General features: G+C 45.6%; 1 protein-coding gene across 1 annotated transcript in view; it reads left to right on the top strand.

Annotated features, from left to right (window-relative positions):
- Positions 1-17,773, top strand: part of ADAM15 (ADAM metallopeptidase domain 15) — a 76,163-nt gene that overhangs the window by 29,529 nt on the left and 28,861 nt on the right. Inside the window, exons 10-16 of the mRNA XM_054973245.1 lie at positions 1,077-1,246; positions 4,725-4,806; positions 6,216-6,370; positions 6,453-6,627; positions 13,548-13,640; positions 16,224-16,419; positions 16,551-16,659. Coding sequence (XP_054829220.1) covers positions 1,077-1,246; positions 4,725-4,806; positions 6,216-6,370; positions 6,453-6,627; positions 13,548-13,640; positions 16,224-16,419; positions 16,551-16,659 — 980 coding nt within the window. The remainder of the gene's footprint in view (positions 1-1,076; positions 1,247-4,724; positions 4,807-6,215; positions 6,371-6,452; positions 6,628-13,547; positions 13,641-16,223; positions 16,420-16,550; positions 16,660-17,773) is intronic.

Below are 17,773 nucleotides of genomic sequence, written 5' to 3'. Positions count from 1 at the left end.
CATTCGATTGTTTATTAGTTAGTTTTCACGGCCGTGTTGCTGTTTCTTCAGCCTCCCAGTAGGGCCTGGAGATCTCCTGGAATTACGACTGATTTCCAGTCTACAGAGATCAGTTCATCTGGAGAAAACGGCTGTTTTTGAAGGTCGGCTGTATGACATAATTGCTGCATTTCCCAATCTCCAGGAATTTCCCACCGCAGTGTTGGCAACCGTAGATCATGGGCAGGGGTGTTTTAAAAGCAAGTGGTGCAAGACCAGGGATGCCCCACTCAAATTATTGTTCATTTAATTGTTCAGTGTTTTGAATTTTTTTTTAATAATATATATTTTAAAAGCTTGTTTTAATGGCTTTCATTCTTTGCCACTTTGGGGATCTGAAGTTGGGCAGAACGACAGCAAAATTTTAAATAATAATAATAATAATAATAATAATAATAATAATAATAATAATAATAATAATGTTAACAACAACAACATTTGATTTATATACCACCCTTCAGGACAACTTGTTAAGATGTCCTGAAGGTATATAAATAGAAAGTTATTTTTATAACTTAACGCCCACTCAGACTGGGTTACAAAGTGTGTTGTTATTATCCCCACAACGATCGCCCTGTGAGGTGAGTGGGGCTGAGAGAGTTCTGAAAGAGTTGTGACTGACCCAAGGACACCCAGCAGGCTTCAAGCGGAGGAGTGGGAAATCAAACCTGGCTCTCCAGATGGGAGTCCTGCCGCTCTTAACCACTACACCAATAATAAATGGGTTACCTGGGCCAGAATGGTTCTTGATTGAAGCTTTAGGGGACCTTATGACGTCACCACCAGTCCTTCCAACAAGGCTGTAGAGAGCATTTATCAGGGTGGGAAGCAGGTGTAAGGACTGAAGAAAGGTGGTGTGTGAACTGCGAACAGAATATGCAGCCGGAATAAAGCGCTGGCATGGCCTGCGAACCTGCCCTTTTTTAATTTAGAGAGATGATTTTCCTAATAGGATCTCCCTCTTATTTTGCACACCGGACGTGTGTCTTTTAACCCTTTCCAAGCTGGATCTCTCTTTTTTAATTTACCCCGCTCAGTTTTACCGTCCGTTGGGCCTGCGGGTGGCGCTCGTGGGCTGTGAAGTCTGGAACCAGAGGGACCAGGTGCCCATGGACGGGCCCGCTCATGCCGTGCTGGAGCGGTTTCTGCGCTGGAGGCAGCAGGTGCTCCTGCCGAAGGTCCCTCACGACAGCGTCCAGTTGATCACGTAAGGGGAACAGATGGGTTGAGTTGGGTTTACCTGATTGAAAAAAGACCCCACGTGGAGATGTCGGGAGAGCAGGAGGGGCGATGCGCTTGCGCGGCGGGAACCAGCTGTGGTGTGAATCTTTGCTGCAGAGTTGGGGGGCGGGAGTGGTGCCTTGGAAGGATATACAATAGATAAGTAACAAGAGTTACTCCAGTCTAAGCCCATTGATTGGAGTAATTCTTCTTAGGATTGCATGGTGAGTTATGGAACTCACTGCTGCAAGATACGGGGGTGGTGGAAAGTGGCTTAGAATCTATGTGTTTCTGTGGCAGCTAGGATCTTTTATCCGCTTTGGCAGATAATGCCAGCTGCAGCTGTCCCTTGAAAAGTGTGATCCAGCCACAGTGATCTAAGCTTAGATCGCATCCAAATTAGAGTAGTAAAACAATTGATATGGGGTCCACCTTTGGAAACAACCTGGACACACCAGCTCATCCAAAATGCCACAACCAGGCTGTTGTCAGGGATCTTATGACTGCAGTGCTCAAAAATGTCCATTGGCTGTCCCCTTTGTTTCCAGGCACAAATTGTGAAATGCTGGCTCTTACTTTTACAGCCTTAAGTGGCTTGGGGATAGGGTACTTGAAAGGCTGCGTCCTCCTGTATTGTCCAGCCTGCCTACTGCCTCGCAAGTGAGAGGTGAGGCAGGCAGCAACCAGAGGCAGGGCCTTTTCAGTGGTGGCACTGTCCTTATAGAATACCCCTCCCCTGAGTCTCACCTGGCTCTTACGTTGCTCTTTTTTAGGAACCAAGCCAGGCTTTGAATTAAGGGGTCAATCTTTTGACTCTATTTTAGTCTAGAAACTTGTTATTTTAAGCTATCAGTAGTCTTTGTTTATGCTTTTATGCCGGTCTGGGTTTTTAATGCTGGATTTTAATTAACACCTTTTAATGTTTTGTGTATTCATTTGTAAGGCAGGTTCCCGGAGAGGCAGCATAAACATTTTCTAAATAAATCAATAATAGCTTGAAAAGGAAATTGAACAGCGAAGGCAGCGAGGTCTGTCAGTGGCTAGGAGCTATTACGGCCAAATAGAACCTCCATGTTCAGAGGCAGTGTACCACTGAATACTGGTTGGGGGGGGCATGTTGCAGTTGTCCTGCTTTGTGACCTTCCCAGAAGCATCTGACTGGCTGCTGGGTGGGAAACAGGATGTTCAGCTAAATGGGTTTTTGGTTGCATCCAGCGGGGCTCTTCTTACATTATTTTGGAACTCTTATAGTGTGCGTGCGTGCGTGCGTGCATGTGCGTGCTGGATTTGAATACCCCCACCCTCAGGTTGGGACCTGAAGAGGCAAACTTTCCCTCTCCTGTCTTCTTTATCTTTAAATCTCAACCCTTGCGAACATTCCCGGTCTCCTGGAGCTTCTTCTTCAGCCATTTCTGTATGCATGTAGAAACAAGTGCACAGTATTACATCTGGGCCACAAAAATGGGAAGCACAAATACTGGACGGGGGATACACTTTTGGGCAGTAATACATGTGAAAGGGATGTTGGTGTAAGAGTGGACTGTAAACTGAATGTGAGCAGTCAGTGTGATGCGGTGGCAAAAAAGGCTAATTCAATCCTGGGTTGTATCAAAGGGGCCATAGCGTCGAAATTGCAGGAGGTCATAGCCCCTTTCTATACTGCCCTGGTCAGGCTGCACCTGGAGTACTGTGTGCAGTTCTGGAGGCCTCACTTCAAAAAGGATGTGGACAAAATCGAGAGGGTGCAGAGAAGAGCGACGAGGATGATCAGGGGTCTGGAGACTGAGCCCTACGAGGAAAGGCTGAGGGCCTTGGGAATGTTTAGTTTGGAGAAGGGGAAATTGAGGGGGGACGTGATTGCTCGCCTTAAGCATTTGAAAGGCTGTCATTTGGAGGAGGGCAAGGAGCTGTTCCAGTTGGCAGCAGAGGGTAGGACCCGAAGCAACGGGCTTAAATTACATACACAAAGGTACCGACTGGATATTAGGAAAAACTTTTTCACGGTCAGAGTAGTTCAAAAGTGGAATCAGCTGCCTAGGGAGGTGGTGAGCTCCCCCTCACTGGCAGTTTTCAAGAAGAGGCTGGGTGAATATTTGTCAGAGATGCTTTAGGCTGATCCTGCACTGGGCAGGGGGTTGGACTAGATGGTCTGTATGGCCCCTTCCAACTCTGTGATTCTATGAAACCTCTAATTTGTTGGTTATGGGCCATACTGTGCAGGTGAAAAGAAACTTTATGGTCAGAAAGAAGGCGTCGGTGGCACAATGTCGGATCTTAGTGAGTGTATAATGTACTGATTTATCCATACCTCATTAAAGTTTATAAACTGTCCAGTTCGAAGATCTATATCTCAGTTTTTGGGTGAGCTTTTAGCTTCACATAGTCTGCAAATGGATATCTCGCTTTCAAGAATTTGCTTCTCAGTACAAATAACTTGTGTGAGTTCTGCCAGTTTAACTCTTTCCCATCAAGGCACACAGAGACGTTTTTTAGAGTTTAATCTTTCTTGAAAGAAACTGTAATCTTTTCAGAGCTAGATGGATCCAGTAGTACTCTTCTACTACAGACCAACATGTCCACCCACCTGAAACTCTATAATCTTTTTAATTAAACAAGATACTAAAATACAAAGGCTTATTACAATGAATCCAATAATTGGAGAACATATGCATGCAATAATTAAATCACTTAACATTTCTCAACTAAAGCTATGGATGATTTTAAATCTAATCATACTTCGTTCTACCATGAAATGCAATGGAATTTCCATAGACTCACAGACATATGCGTCTCTCACCTAAATCTTCTGCATGAAAATTTCTGTATCAAAATCTTAGTTTCTTATCTTAGTGACATCCTTTTATACTAAATTACATTTGCTATTTATAAAGCCGTCTCTAAGATCTGTTACATGTGACAATAATACCAAAGTGCGATCGGTTTTAGATTTACCTGGTTCTTCTTATTTTCAATCGTGATATTTTGCTAAGCCAAATATGACGTTATTGTGCACCTGCATGGATAAGACACTGCAAATCTTTAAAAGACGTTGAAAAGCTAGATAATTGGATTACACTTGTTTCTTCTTTAAAAAGCTCTCCTTTTTAACGGCTTTTAATTAGTTGTCAAAGATAAAAGAGCATCTGTGTTTTCCCACAACTTTGCCAACAAACTACATTAAAAGTTATACAAAGGTTTTTGTGTGTATGTTTTTGGCGTATATATTAGTTTACTATCTGAAATTTTACAAAGTTTGTACAAAGTTTGCTAGAATACACTGGAGTATATGTGATTAAAATGGTGCGTCTACAACAGGTGGTGTTATCAGAGCTTTTCTACTTTGGGCTCACCAAGCTGAGCCTACCACCCCTTCCTCATGTACCCACCTGCGCCTGCTCAGCAGTGCTGCAGTTATTCTTCCGGCATTGTGCCTGTGTAAATTTCTCGCTCTCTTTTCTTCTCAGGGGCTTCCCATTCACCCGTGGTGCGACAGGGACATCCACTCACGCTTCTATCTGCTCCGGGCGCTCTGGTGGGCTCAGCTTGGTGAGTACATGCATTTGCTACTTCCCGGGGAATCATTGCAGTGTAGTGACCAAAAATCTGGCAGCTCCTGACAGGGCCATAGCGAGGACTGCTGGCACCTGGGGGCAGCTCTGTAACATCACGCAGGGCACGTCGCTGCGAGCCAGGCGCCCCATTGGCATGGCAGGCAGCTGAGGCGGTGCACGGGTGGCCTCCCAGCCCTTCTGCTCAGTTGCCCTGCATGCTGCCCCGGCCGCCGGCTGCGCCACCAGCCACACCTGGCCCACAGCTGCTGTGGCCGGCCGGGAGTGTTGCTGGTGGGACACAAGGATACTTACTTATATTAGGATACTTTTATGTTCAACATTTTATGTTACAAATTTCACAACAAATCTATTTTATTAATAGTTGTTCTTAGTTATTCTTAGTTTCCAGCTACATGATCCAAAAAAGCTTTCCATTTCCCCTGAAATTCTAGGATTGGCCTGTTATATATATAAGATGTTTAATTTTGCCCTTGACACATATTCGTGTAGCTTATTCACCCATTGTGTCAAATCTGGGCCACCGCCTGCATTCCAGTTTGCTGCCTATATTACTTTTTTTGCTATCATCATATATTTAAATAGTTTACTATGTATTTTTTTACATATAACTTGGTAAGATATTCAATAGCCTGCATATACTGAGTTTCTTCTTGGAAGAGACATTCCTTTCTATTGGAGTAGGGAATGCCTCGTGGAGTATGATGCTTGCTGTGGCACATGATCACACCATGTCATCTTAGCAGTAGCATTCCCTTCTGAGAAATACAAGGGAATGCCTCATGCCGTATGGAATCTGCTGGGACACATGCATGCACTCTAATACTCTTTTAGTAGAGATGTTTTCTTTTGTGAGGAAGAGAGAAAATTCCTCTTCTAATACGATGCCGGCTGCAAGACAAGTATATATTATGATGTCATGTTAGAAGAGGCATTCCCTCCTGGAAGAGTGAGGCAGGGAATGCCTCTTCTAAGATGGTGACCCAAACTTGCACAAAACTCATCCAGTTAAAAGATTAATAATAACATTTGATTTATATACTGCCCTTCAGGACAACTTAACACCCACTCAGAGCCGTTTACAAAGTATGTCATTATTATTCCCACAAGAATCACTCTGTGAGGTGGGTGGGGCTGAGAGAGCTCTGAGAGAGCTGTGACTGTCCCAAGGTCACCCAGCTGGCTACAAGTGGAGGAGTGGGGAATCAAACCTGGCTTTCCAGATTAGAGTCCTGCTGCTCTTAACTGCGACACCAAACTGTCTCAATAAATGTGCAATAGCTCTAGTTATTGCTTCCTGTATGCAGTCTAACCAGAGTAAAGGTCTTGTTTCTCCCTTAAAGGAACATCTCTGCTATTTTCCATTCCTGTTCTTTCACATTTCAGGACCACTCTGTCAGCCCACTGGTCATGGCTTCCACCGTTTCCCACCAACTAGGCCATAACCTAGGCCTCAGCCACGACGGTTCCGATTGCGGCTGCGATGGCTCCAGCCCCAACCTTCCCCCTGGCCGCAGCTGTATCATGGAGCCTCCCTCGGGGTGAGTGCATCTGCGTTTGTAGGGTTCAAATCCAGTGGGCGGGGAGATGCCCGAGTTCTAATTCCTCCGTCCTCCTCTACAGATTAATGCCCGGCCTCAGTTTTAGCCGTTGCAGCCACCAGCAACTCAAACAGATCCTTCAGAGCAGCCGGGTCTGGTGTCTCTGGGATGTGCCCGAGCCGACCCGTCTTAATAAGTCCCGCTGTGGGAACCGCCTTGTGGAACTGGGCGAGGAATGCGACTGCGGCCTCCGAGAGGTAGGAAGAAATCTTCCCGCCTTTTGCTGTGTGTCAACATAGTATGTAGATTGGGCTAGTTAAGAACGTTGTTGGTACAAGTCCGATTAGAGATAGGGTGCGGAGATGAGGGCAGTCTCTTCAAAGCTGTTGGTTCTCTAGCATTTTTTGTGAGAAAACCCAGGATTCCTTGGGGAAGCTCTTGGGGGTTCGTGTTTGAGAAGATGCGTAGCTGAACAAATGGATTTTTGAATCATGTTTTAAGCCATCAAGGGGAGAGGGGATTCGGATAAATAACTAATAGAAGTATTTGCAACCAGACGGAAGGAAGATGAATGCCCAATTAAGGAAATCTGGAGAGATAAGATGGCAGTATACGCAGCGATGGCAAAACTAACAAGCTATTTAAACAGAACACCAATAAGAGAATTCGAAGAGAAATGGGGACATTTTGCTTACAAAGGATAAAATGCATAAAATGTCTTAGCTTTAGAAACCAGAATAGGATGGTATACTGATATATTGTTATAGATTGGATATAAGGTTCGGTTCTGATAAGATGAAATTGGTTAAATATCAGTGATGAGGTAGAATGCATGATATGGAAACTTTGGCAAAATAGTTAAGTTAGATAGAAACGATCTGTATAGAAGCATTAGACCATACTAAGATATAGCAGTTAGAATGCACAGGAGACCACTTGCTTTGACCTTTAGTTGATCTAAAATTGAATATTGTGTAGGAAAAAGATCGTATTTAGTTTGAGAAGACACATAGGAGTTGGAATAGGAGATATAATATTGATGAACTCTGATTAAGGTATGTTCTGTGTACTCTGTATTTTATTATAACAACTCTTGCAGTGCAAAATCTTAATGTTCCTCTGACCCTGTTATCCCCCCTTCTTCTTTTGTACCCCTCTTTGTTCTGAAAATAAAATAAAAAGTTAAAAAAGAAGAAGTAAACGTAGATCAAGATGGGTGGCCATGTTAGCCTATCTGTAGCAGTAGAAAAGAGCAAGAGTCCAGTAGCACCTGTAAGCCTAACACAATTTGTGGCATGGTATGAGCTTTCGTGAGTCACAGCTAGAGATGGGCACGATCCAAAAAAAATAAACGATCCAGCTGATTGTGGATCGGTGCCGGTGACGATCCGCACCGATCATCTCCCGTTCCCGAGCCGTGGATCATGGAGGCCAAAGCGGGGCGCGCTGCTATTCCCAGCTATGTGGGTGGTGGTGGTGGTGGCCGACTCTCTCAGAGCCGAAACAGATGAGACGAGTTCCCTCAATTCAACCTGGGTTGAATTGCCTCAAGGTTTGATGGGAAATGTAGGCATTTCTCCTTCCTGTCACTCAGAGGGGGAGGGGGGAGGAGGAGGGCTCCTCTCGCCTGGCCGATGCCGTTCCCAAGCGTGAGGGACTCGAGGAGCCTGGAAAGTGGCGGGGGGATGCTCTTAGGCTGGGGCGCGGTGGCGGCGGCGCTCTTGCTGCTGCCGCTCGCCGCCGCCGCCTCTCTCGCCGCTGGAGAAGGAAGCCAAGAGGAAGGAGGACGAGAGGAAGAGGCTGGGGGGGGGGGGGCAGGGGGCGGCTGCAGCAAGAGCGCTGCCGCCGCCGCGCCCCAGCCTAAGAGCATCCCCCGCCACTTTCCAGGGTCCTCGAGTCCCTCGCGCTTGGGAACGGCGGCGGCCGGGCGAGAGGAGCCCTCCTCCTCCCCCCTCCTCCTCTGAGCGACGGGAAGGAGAAATGCCTACATTTCCCGTCAAACCTTGAGGCAATTCAACCCAGGTTGAATTGAGGGAACTCGTCTCATCTGTTTCGGCTCTCAGTCTCTCTCCCTTTCTCCAAAGGCTAGCAAGTAGCAAGCAAGAGCTCTGTCCCACTCCACTGCTCGCAGAAAGTGAAACCCAGCCTGGGAGCCCATGGCATGGGTCCCATTCAGCAACACAGAAGGTCTGTGTTTGGCCGTCAGAGCTGCCTATCAGGGTTTGCAGGGATGAGATTGGAGTGCCCATGGCTACAGAACACCCCCTTCCCCCTCCCTCCCCAGGGTGTCTTCTCCCAGCTGGTGACTGCTTTGCTGCTCCGTGGTTGGAAGGAAGCCCTGCTGATCAAGGAAAGCTGGGCTTCCATTTGGGTTTCCAGGGCGACAGAAGGAGGGCAAACAGAGCTCAGGCATTCCCCTGGCTCCGTTGCCAGGGGAATAGATTGCTGGTGCCTGAGTGTCTGGATCCCCGATCTGAGCCCGATTGCCCCGATCCAGGCCCCTCCCGATCGCTGGATCGTTGGCCGTGGCTGATCACAATCCGCCGGTTCACGATCGCGCGATCACCATTATCGTGGTTTTTTTCGATCGTAATGCGGATCGTGCCCATCTCTAGTCACAGCTCACTTCGTCAGAGGTTAAACATGTTCTTCTTATTAGTATGTGCTACTTTAGTGCTAGAACCAGAAAGTCGTACAAATTCCAAACTGAAGCCTGCCTTTCTGCAGTGTATATTTCTTAAAGATTTAACACCAAATATTTTTACTCCTTTAGAAAACGGAGTTGCTTATTTTTTAGACAAAACATAATGCTGGTGACCCCCCCAATAGGTTTTCTGCACCTTTCTCTAGATAGGTGCTGGTTGCCGCCCAAACTAGAAAGCAGCAGTATTTCTGCTTTGGTCTGCCCATTGTCACGTAACTGTCCTAATCTAATTAACCTGGCAAAAGGGGGAAAAAAGCAAATGATCTCAGCTTGAAGGAGTTGTAGCTGCTGGGCAAATGATTGCTCTTCCTGAGGTGGGTGCTCAACAATACTGATCTGCTTGAAGAGATCAGTTTCAGGTAGGTAGCCATGTTAGTCTGCAGTAGAACAGCTGCAAAGACCAACACCTTAGAGACCAACAAGATTTTCAGGGTAGTTTTAGGTGGGTAGCCGTGTTGGTCTGCAGTAGAACAGCAGGATTTGGGCCCAGGGGCACCTTAGACAGCAGCAAGATTTTCAGGTATTTTATTTGTCATTTATAGTCCGCCTTTCTCACTGAGATTCAAGGCGGATTACATAGTGTGAGATAGTAAAGAGTCCAGGAGCACCTTTAAGACTAACCAACTTTAGTGTAGCATAAGCTTTCGAGCACCACAGCTGTCTTCATCAGATGCAAGAGAGAGCTGTGGTTCTCAAAAGCTTATGCTGCCATAACGTTGCTTAGTCTTAAAGGTGCTACCGGACTCTTTACTATTTTGCAACTACAGACTAACATGGCTAACTCCTCTGGATCTATGACCGTAGTGTGAAATGAGTACAATCATTATCAAGGGCATTTCCATGAACAATGCCATAGGGTAAATGAATACAAGTTTACAAAGACATAGCATTAGCAAGGATCCAATACAGAGTTGAAGAAATGTTGAAACAGAGCATAAGCAATTCTAGGGCTGACATTAGACTACATAGAACTACCCAGTGGAAGCATATTTGAGGCAATAGGGAGCAAATAGGAGCACATACTTAAAGTAACAGATAGCAGATAGGACATAAGGCAACATAACAGTGAAGACTGTGGTCCCTGACTGGTTAGCGAAGCATCTCGATGAAACCCCCTCCTTACAAAAGATCAGGTCATTAGATTATTTACTCAAATCCAAGCCAAGACTAGTTCCTGCCCCCCCAGGTAAGCCATAAAAAAAAAACTCGAGGGGATCATCTTACATTTGCATACAAATTACAGTTATGCCCAGTAACAAATTTGTGTGTGTGTAACATTTTTATAGGTGTTGTCTTACATTCAGGGTCAATTTCCTTTCAAGCAAATACAATATCTAGCACGAAATAGGAGTAACAAATCACTCAGAGCCAAGCTACAAGTGACGAATGAAGCTTGCCTGGCAAGTGAACAGACTCACATGTATTCCTCCCGGTTCACTTTCCATTCACTTGCTCTCCACTTGACCAAAGTGGAGCGCAAGTGAATGGCAAGTGAACAGGGAGGAATACACGCGAGTCTGTTCACTTGCCAGGCAAGTGTAATTCATCACTTGTAGCTTGGCTCTCAGATATACATCACTCAGCTGCCTTATATTGGCCATTTTCACACGCCCAAAGCCTCCGGAAGATCACACGAAACTCACGGCACGAAGCGTCTTCCTAGTGCGATTTCCCAGCACGATACCGTTTAATGCCGTGATTTCTGACATCATTGCGCCATTAAAGGGGATCATGGTGGGAAATTGCACTAGGAAGACGCTTTGTGCCGTGAGTTTCGTGCAATCTTCCGGAGGCTTATGGATGCGTGTGAAAACGACCGTTGTGTCAGATCCTGGAAGGTCAGTGTGGTCTGCTGTAACTGGGATTTCAAGTCAAGGTTTTCCCCATCACCGTCTGCCTGGTTCTTGTACTGGAGATGTCGGGGATTGAACTTGAGACCTTCTACATGCAAGATAAATACTCTGCAAGTGCATGGAAGCTCCCCAAAGGCTGCATGTAGATGGATCAACGACTGACACTTTGCCAGTCTCGGTTCTCCCACTATCAAGACTTTATGTACATAAATGAATTGCAATGCCCGTTGTTGGATGTATTTTCCCCATGGATTCTGGCAAAGGAAAAGCCGCTTCTCATAAGTGGTTAAATTTTAAGCGATGGTATGTTTGCTTTCAGTTCAGATTTCATTTCACACGAGCCTATTTTTTTAAAAAAGCGACTGAGAAAAATCGGGGTGGTTTTTTAAAAAAAAAAGTTAGCTTTAAAAATCTTTTATCCATCTGAATTTGGGTAATTTGTCTGCCACCTGTTGGCCTCCCCTGGAGCCCCCGAGGGAGCTAAGCTAACCACGATCAAAATATTCAAATGATAAATCATCCAACATTAAAATGTCGCCATAAAACCCTCCGTAGCTGACCGCAGAAGAGGACGGCTTCATTTAGTATTCCTTCCGTCAGATCCAAGGAAGAGAAATGTCTTTTTTGCTAGAAGGCCTGTAGCGGACTTGCTAACTTTGCTCCCTGTGAGCAGGCTTGCCGGGTGGCAATTAAAAAAGGCTTCCTCTCCGTCCCCTTCCTGTCTCACTTCTGACAACGTAGCTTCTTGCCCCGAAATCCTCAATCATCGATCTTAAGTGCCAGGAAATCTTAAACACAGACGACAGCCTCTCCTGTACTCAGGGACTCAAATCATTTATTCCGTTATCCTCCACTTTTCTCCATACTGGGGGCCCAAAGTGGTTTCCAGAGTTCTCCCCTTCTCCATTTTATCCTCTCAACAGCCCTGTGAGGTCAGTTAGACTGAGAGGATGCGGCTGGGCCAAGGTTGCTCACCAGCTTTAAACCTAGCCCTCCCGGATCTAATCCGACACTCTAACCACCACTACAACAAATCGCTGCCTTGAGTTGGACCCAGAAGAAATTCGCTTCCACTGTTGCTGGAGGAAGACTGGTGTGTTACACACATTATAGGAAGTTCCAGTAAGAACACCGGCTACTAGGGCAACCCTCTGAACAGTCTATAAGGGGCTCCACATACATACAGAGCTGTCGTAGTTTAATCTGAATGTTACTAAGGCCTGCATAACTCTTGACAGTCGGGAACAGCTGCAGTGGGTGAACTAGGAGGCGCGCCAAGTGACTTCTGCCACCCACCTCAGCGAGGACAGTGAGGGGCACTCGGAAATTGCCTGGCTGCTTCTTCAAGGAGAGCGTAGCCTTCTCTCCTTGCATAGGCCTTATTCTCCATTCACAGTGCGTTTGTTTTGTGTGGATTAAGCAATCAGTGTTTTCCTTACCCTTTCAGTCCAAACTGTAGCAAAGAACCTCCCATAATGGCAGACCCCCTTCTCCTGCAATGGGCCATTTGACTGCCATTGTCTGCCTGCCCTACCCACAGGATTATCAGTGTGTAAGCTTTTGAGTGTCAGAGCTCCCTTCCTCAGGCCTGCAGAATGTGGGTCCAGTGGCACTTTAGAGACCAACAAGATTTTCAGGGTGTAAAATTTCGAGTGTCGTAGCTCCCTTCTTCTGTTGTCTGAAAAAGGGAGCTCTGACTCCCAAAAACGTACACCCTGAAATTCTTGTTTGGACTCTAAGGAACGGTGGCTAATCTCGCACCAACTCACGCCCCCACCCCTCTCTTCCCTTGTGGTTGGCAAGGAGGGGTGAAGTGAACCTGGGACACAGCGCAGAGTCAGAACATAGTGCAGAGTTTGTTTTTATGCTGTTAAATCTGGCTTGTATCATTATTTAATGTACCATTTTATCGATTTGTTTTTATCTGTATGTTGTATTCCGCCCTGAGCCTGTCCACGGGGAGGGCGAACTATAAATCATCATCATCATCATCATCATCATCATCATCATCATCATCATCATCATCATCAATAATTAATGATAATAATCAATAATGAATAATACTAATTAATAATATTAATAATAATAATAATAATAATAATTAATAATTATTATTGATGATGATGATGATGATGATGATGATGATGATGATGATGATAATGTGCAACTGGAGTCAAATCTTGCTGTTCTACTGCAGACTCACACTGCTACCCTCCGAAAATTACCCAGTTTGGAAACTGTTGGCCTGGCCTTCACAATAGCAATGTGCTTTACTGCCAAAATCCACGCGGAAGCAATGCTTGAAGAAGGAAGGGGCAAACAAACCCTTTTGTGTTCACTGAGAGCCTGTCTCTGTTTTGCTTATCTTACTGCAGCCTGGCCTCCCTTTGCACATTAAAGGTGCTTTCACGCTTGCTGAATGATGCACTTTCAATCCACTTTAGCGATGGTTTGCAAGTGGATTTTCCTGTTTCGCACAGTCCAGTCCAGTTGCAAAGTGGAGTGGAAATGCCTTATTCAGCGCGTGTGAAAGCCATCTACATCATACGAGGATCTCGAGCAGTCCAACTTCTTTCTGGAGTTTTTAAAAGCAGCCGTCTTTCTTTCTCTCCTTTTTCAGGAATGTACAGATCCATGTTGCAACGCAGCCACGTGCAAACTGGTGCCTGGTGCTCAGTGTGCCACTGGGGGAGCCTGTTGTCATAAGTGCAAGGTAACTCGCCACACAAAGGTGGGGCAACCCTTTGCCTTAGATCCTCAGTTACGTCTTGTGTTTCTGTTCCCACCTGGTCTTGGTAGTCTTGCCCATAAAATGTGCTGATCACACACCTTTATTTGGAGCAGAGGGTTGCACATTGCTTGTGGGTAAGAGGACTTGAAGCATTTGTGCATGTCACACAAATACAGAAAGAGTCCAGTAGCACCTTTAAGACTAACCAATTTTATTATAGCATAAGCTTTCGAGAATCAAGTTCTCTTCATCAGATGCCTGATCAAAACTGGGCAGATACAGAAGAGGAGGGGGAAAGAGAGAGAAAAGGGAGGGGTCATAAATCACAAGAAGGCAGAATGCAATTAGCATAGAGGCAATCAAAACATTCCTTTGCTTGGAAATGTAAACATCTCCTTTTGGTGTGCAGTCAGTTTGTAGCAGTGAAGGTGTCCAATTCCTATGTAGTATAAGCCTTCGGTAACCACAGCTCTCCCTGCCAGTTGCATCTGACAAAGAGAACTGTGGTCCCCGAAAGCCCACACCAGGCGTCACTGGGCTCCCCCAGATCACGCCTCTGTAAAGAGAATCTGTTACCTGTGGTAATGTGATAACCATTCATAGTCTCTATTCAGTCCCCGCTTGACAGAGTCAAATTTGCATATGAATTCCAATTCAGCAGCCTCCCGTTGGATTTTGTTTTTGAAAGGTTTCTGTTGAACCACAGCGACCTTTAAGTCTTTGGTGGAATGTCCTGGTAGATTGAAGTGTTCTCCCACTGGTTTTTGGATGTTTCCATTTCTAATGTCAGATTTGTGTCCATTTATTCTTTTGCGTAGAGGTTGGCTGGTTTGTCCAATGTACAGAGCAGAAGGACATTGTTGGCACATGAGGGCATATATCAGATTGGAGGATGAGCAGCTGTAAGAGCCAGAGACAGTGTAGTTGATGCCATTGGGTCCTGTAATTGTATTCCCTGGGTAGATATAGGGGCAGAGCTGGCATCTGGGTCTGTTGCAGGGCCTGGTACCTGTGCTGGTGACTCTGCTGGCCGATTCATGATTGTAAGTGAGAAGTCGTTTAAGATTGGGGGGCTGTCTGTAGGCAAGGAAAGGTCTTCCACCCAGGGCTTCTGAGAGAGAGGTATCATTTTCCAGGATGGGTTGTAGCTCACTGATGATACGTTGGATGGGTTTGAGCTGGGAGCAAAGGAATGTTTTGATTGCCTCTATGCTAATTGCATTCTGCCTTCTTGTGATTTATGACCCCTCCCTTTTCTCTCTCTTTCCCCCTCCTCTTCTGTATCTGCCCAGTTTTGATCAGGCATCTGATGAAGAGAACTTGATTCTCGAAAGCTTATGCTATAATAAAATTGGTTAGTCTTAAAGGTGCTACTGGACTCTTTTTGATTTTGCTACTACAGACTAACACGGCTAACTCCTCAGGATCTATAACACAAATACAGATGTGTGCATATATAGCAATCATTTTTTTAAAAAAACCACTTAGCAGGTATAGAATTGTTATCATGGGGGCTAAACGATTGAGCTGTGAACCAGTTCAAATCTCTGCTGCGCCATGGACTTGCTGGGCAGGCTTATGGAAATTCCTCACCTGCTCCAATCTGCAATATGGTTTTAATAATAATGGCCCACCTTACAGGGCTGTAAGGGTTTCAGATAATGTCTGTGAAGTTCACCGACACTCGAGAGCAATGACTTTCAACCTGTGTAGAACCTGGCTCCACATTTTAAATGCCCAGGCAGCAACATAGGATCTGCCAAGTAGCTAGCATGTGACAGGAAGTTGTGTGACATCAGAATCACATGACAGGAAAAGCTGTGGTCTCCCTGCTGGCGAGAAGAAATCTTTTCTGCGTGTGTGTGGAGTATTGACAAACCAGGTGTCAAGGGTGCCCAGGCTGGGGGAAGAGAGTCTTTGACCCAGCCTGTGCCGAAAACCGTTCTCTCTGAAAAGTGACTCTTTCTTCATGTCCTCATGGCATGCATGCAAAGGGGCAAGTTGTGTGCACCAGCAAACAAAAAACGGCAGTTCCGAACCTGGAAAATTCCACTCTTGAATGTTTGGTCTATTTGTACCTCGGCTTCTTCAGGACAGGGGTGTATTCTGCATTTTGGGTTTGTGCTCTGAAAGAAGTAATGTTTTTCTACGTTCAGCTGTTTTGTAGTCCTCGGGCTGTGTGGCGTTTTGGCTTTTTGCCTGATGTAACAGTATCTTAATGGTGTTGATACCTGATGGCGTCTGTACTGGAAGTCAAGCTCTGAGTGTCCCTTTCTAATTTCTTTGTACAACGTAGTTTGTCAGAAGGGACAATCGAAAACACACATTTTGCTTACTTTACTTATTTCATTTATACCTCCTCACAACAACCCTGTAAGGTAGGTTAAGCAGGCCCAATGTGTGCCTGGCCCAGGATCACCCAGCAAGCTTCCATGGTAGAGTGAGGATTCCAACCTGAGTTTCCCAGCTTCCAGCCCATTGCTCTAACCACTACACCACATTGTATCACATGCACTGTCTCTCCGCCTTGACAGCAATGTTCCTCTTCCATCTGTCTTATTTCAGCTGCGGGGGCCTGGTTTTGTCTGCCGCTCATCGCAGAATGAATGTGACCTTCCTGAATTCTGCAATGGCGTCTCCCCGCGCTGCCCCACCAATGTCCACAAAATGGACGGGACGCCCTGTGGAGAAGGCAAAGCCATTTGTTACGGAGGGGCCTGCCCCACCTACATGGAGCAGTGTCAGGAAGTTTGGGGTCCAGGTGAGTCCATGTTTTAAAGGTGTGCATTGAGCGGACTTATGGTGGGCGGTGCAGGGAAGGCCACAGTCTGCTTCACCTTTTCGCCTGGTTTTCTACCGAAGCGCCCTGACCTGCTGCGTGTCTCTCGGCAGATTCGGTCCCTGTCTCTGATGCATGCATGGCTTCTCTGAACGGCAGGGGGGACCTGGAGGGTCACTGTGGACAACTTCCCAATGGCTCCTATATTCCTTGTGCCCAACGGTGAGTACCGCTCACTCCAATCCTGAAACAACGTCGGGCCAAGCCAGAGCTGCAATTCATTTTGTTTGCTGTGTTAGGGTAGCCCATTAAGTCAGGGAGGTGTGCCTGCTGAGAATGTTGAAGGCCTCCTTCCTAACAGGCAGAGGAAGCCGGAGGCAGGGGTGGGTTGAAACCACATGCGCTCATACTGTGGCTGTGTTTAAATATAGCAGCAAACCAGAGGGTAAAACCTGTGATCCCCTCCTTTCTGCAGTCCTTTCTAATCCAGGAAAGTTTATTGCTGTGGCCTCATTAGCCCCATCGGTCAGGCCGGATCACAAGATCTAACCCCTTAGTTTGTCATCCCGGGAGCGAACCTTGGAAGTCCTTTGGGATCCTTCCCTGCTCCCTTCCTGTGTGTGGCATGGGAATGGAAGACTCTCTAGTTTATAATTTAAACCTCTTCTATTCTCTGAAATCTTAATTCTATGTTTAAGAGAATATTTAGATAATGTGCAGTTTTTATCTGAAAGATCTAACCCCTTTGTCATCCCGGGAGCGAACCTTGGAATTCCTTTGGAGAAGAATTTTTCTTTATTTAGACTATAAACAATAACATAAAAGCTACCGAAAATAAACCTAGAAGAGAAAAAAAAACTTTCTAAAAAGACACACTAACAATTTATAAACAAGTAAAAGAAAAAAAAACCCTAAAACTAAACTACAAATTGAGTTCCGATTTTCTCCTCAACAAATATATGTCATTTTCAAAGTCTCACTTATTCTAAGTTAAATATAAGAGTCCTCTTTTTTCTATCGTTCATGATACTTAATCGATAAATTCAGAAGTTCTTATTATCTATTTCATGTAAAAAGTCTATAAACGGTTTCCATTCAGTCAAAAATGTAACTAATGTCTTTTCTCTAATCAGTGCAGTAAGTTTTGCCATTGACGCAAACTTCAAAACTTTTATCCACCATTCCTCCACCGTAGGCAATGTTGGAGTTTTCCACTTTTGTGCATAACGTCCTCTTGCTGCTGTGATCGAGAAGCTTGGAAGTCCTTTGGGCTCCGTCCCGGCTCCCTTCCTTTGTGTGGCATGGAAATGGAAGACACTCTAGTTGATAATTTAAA

The sequence above is a fragment of the Eublepharis macularius genome, chromosome 1, assembly GCF_028583425.1.
Source record: "Eublepharis macularius isolate TG4126 chromosome 1, MPM_Emac_v1.0, whole genome shotgun sequence".
NCBI classification, from domain to species: domain Eukaryota; kingdom Metazoa; phylum Chordata; class Lepidosauria; order Squamata; family Eublepharidae; genus Eublepharis; species Eublepharis macularius.
This window is presented reverse-complemented; position numbering and strand designations above follow the sequence as displayed.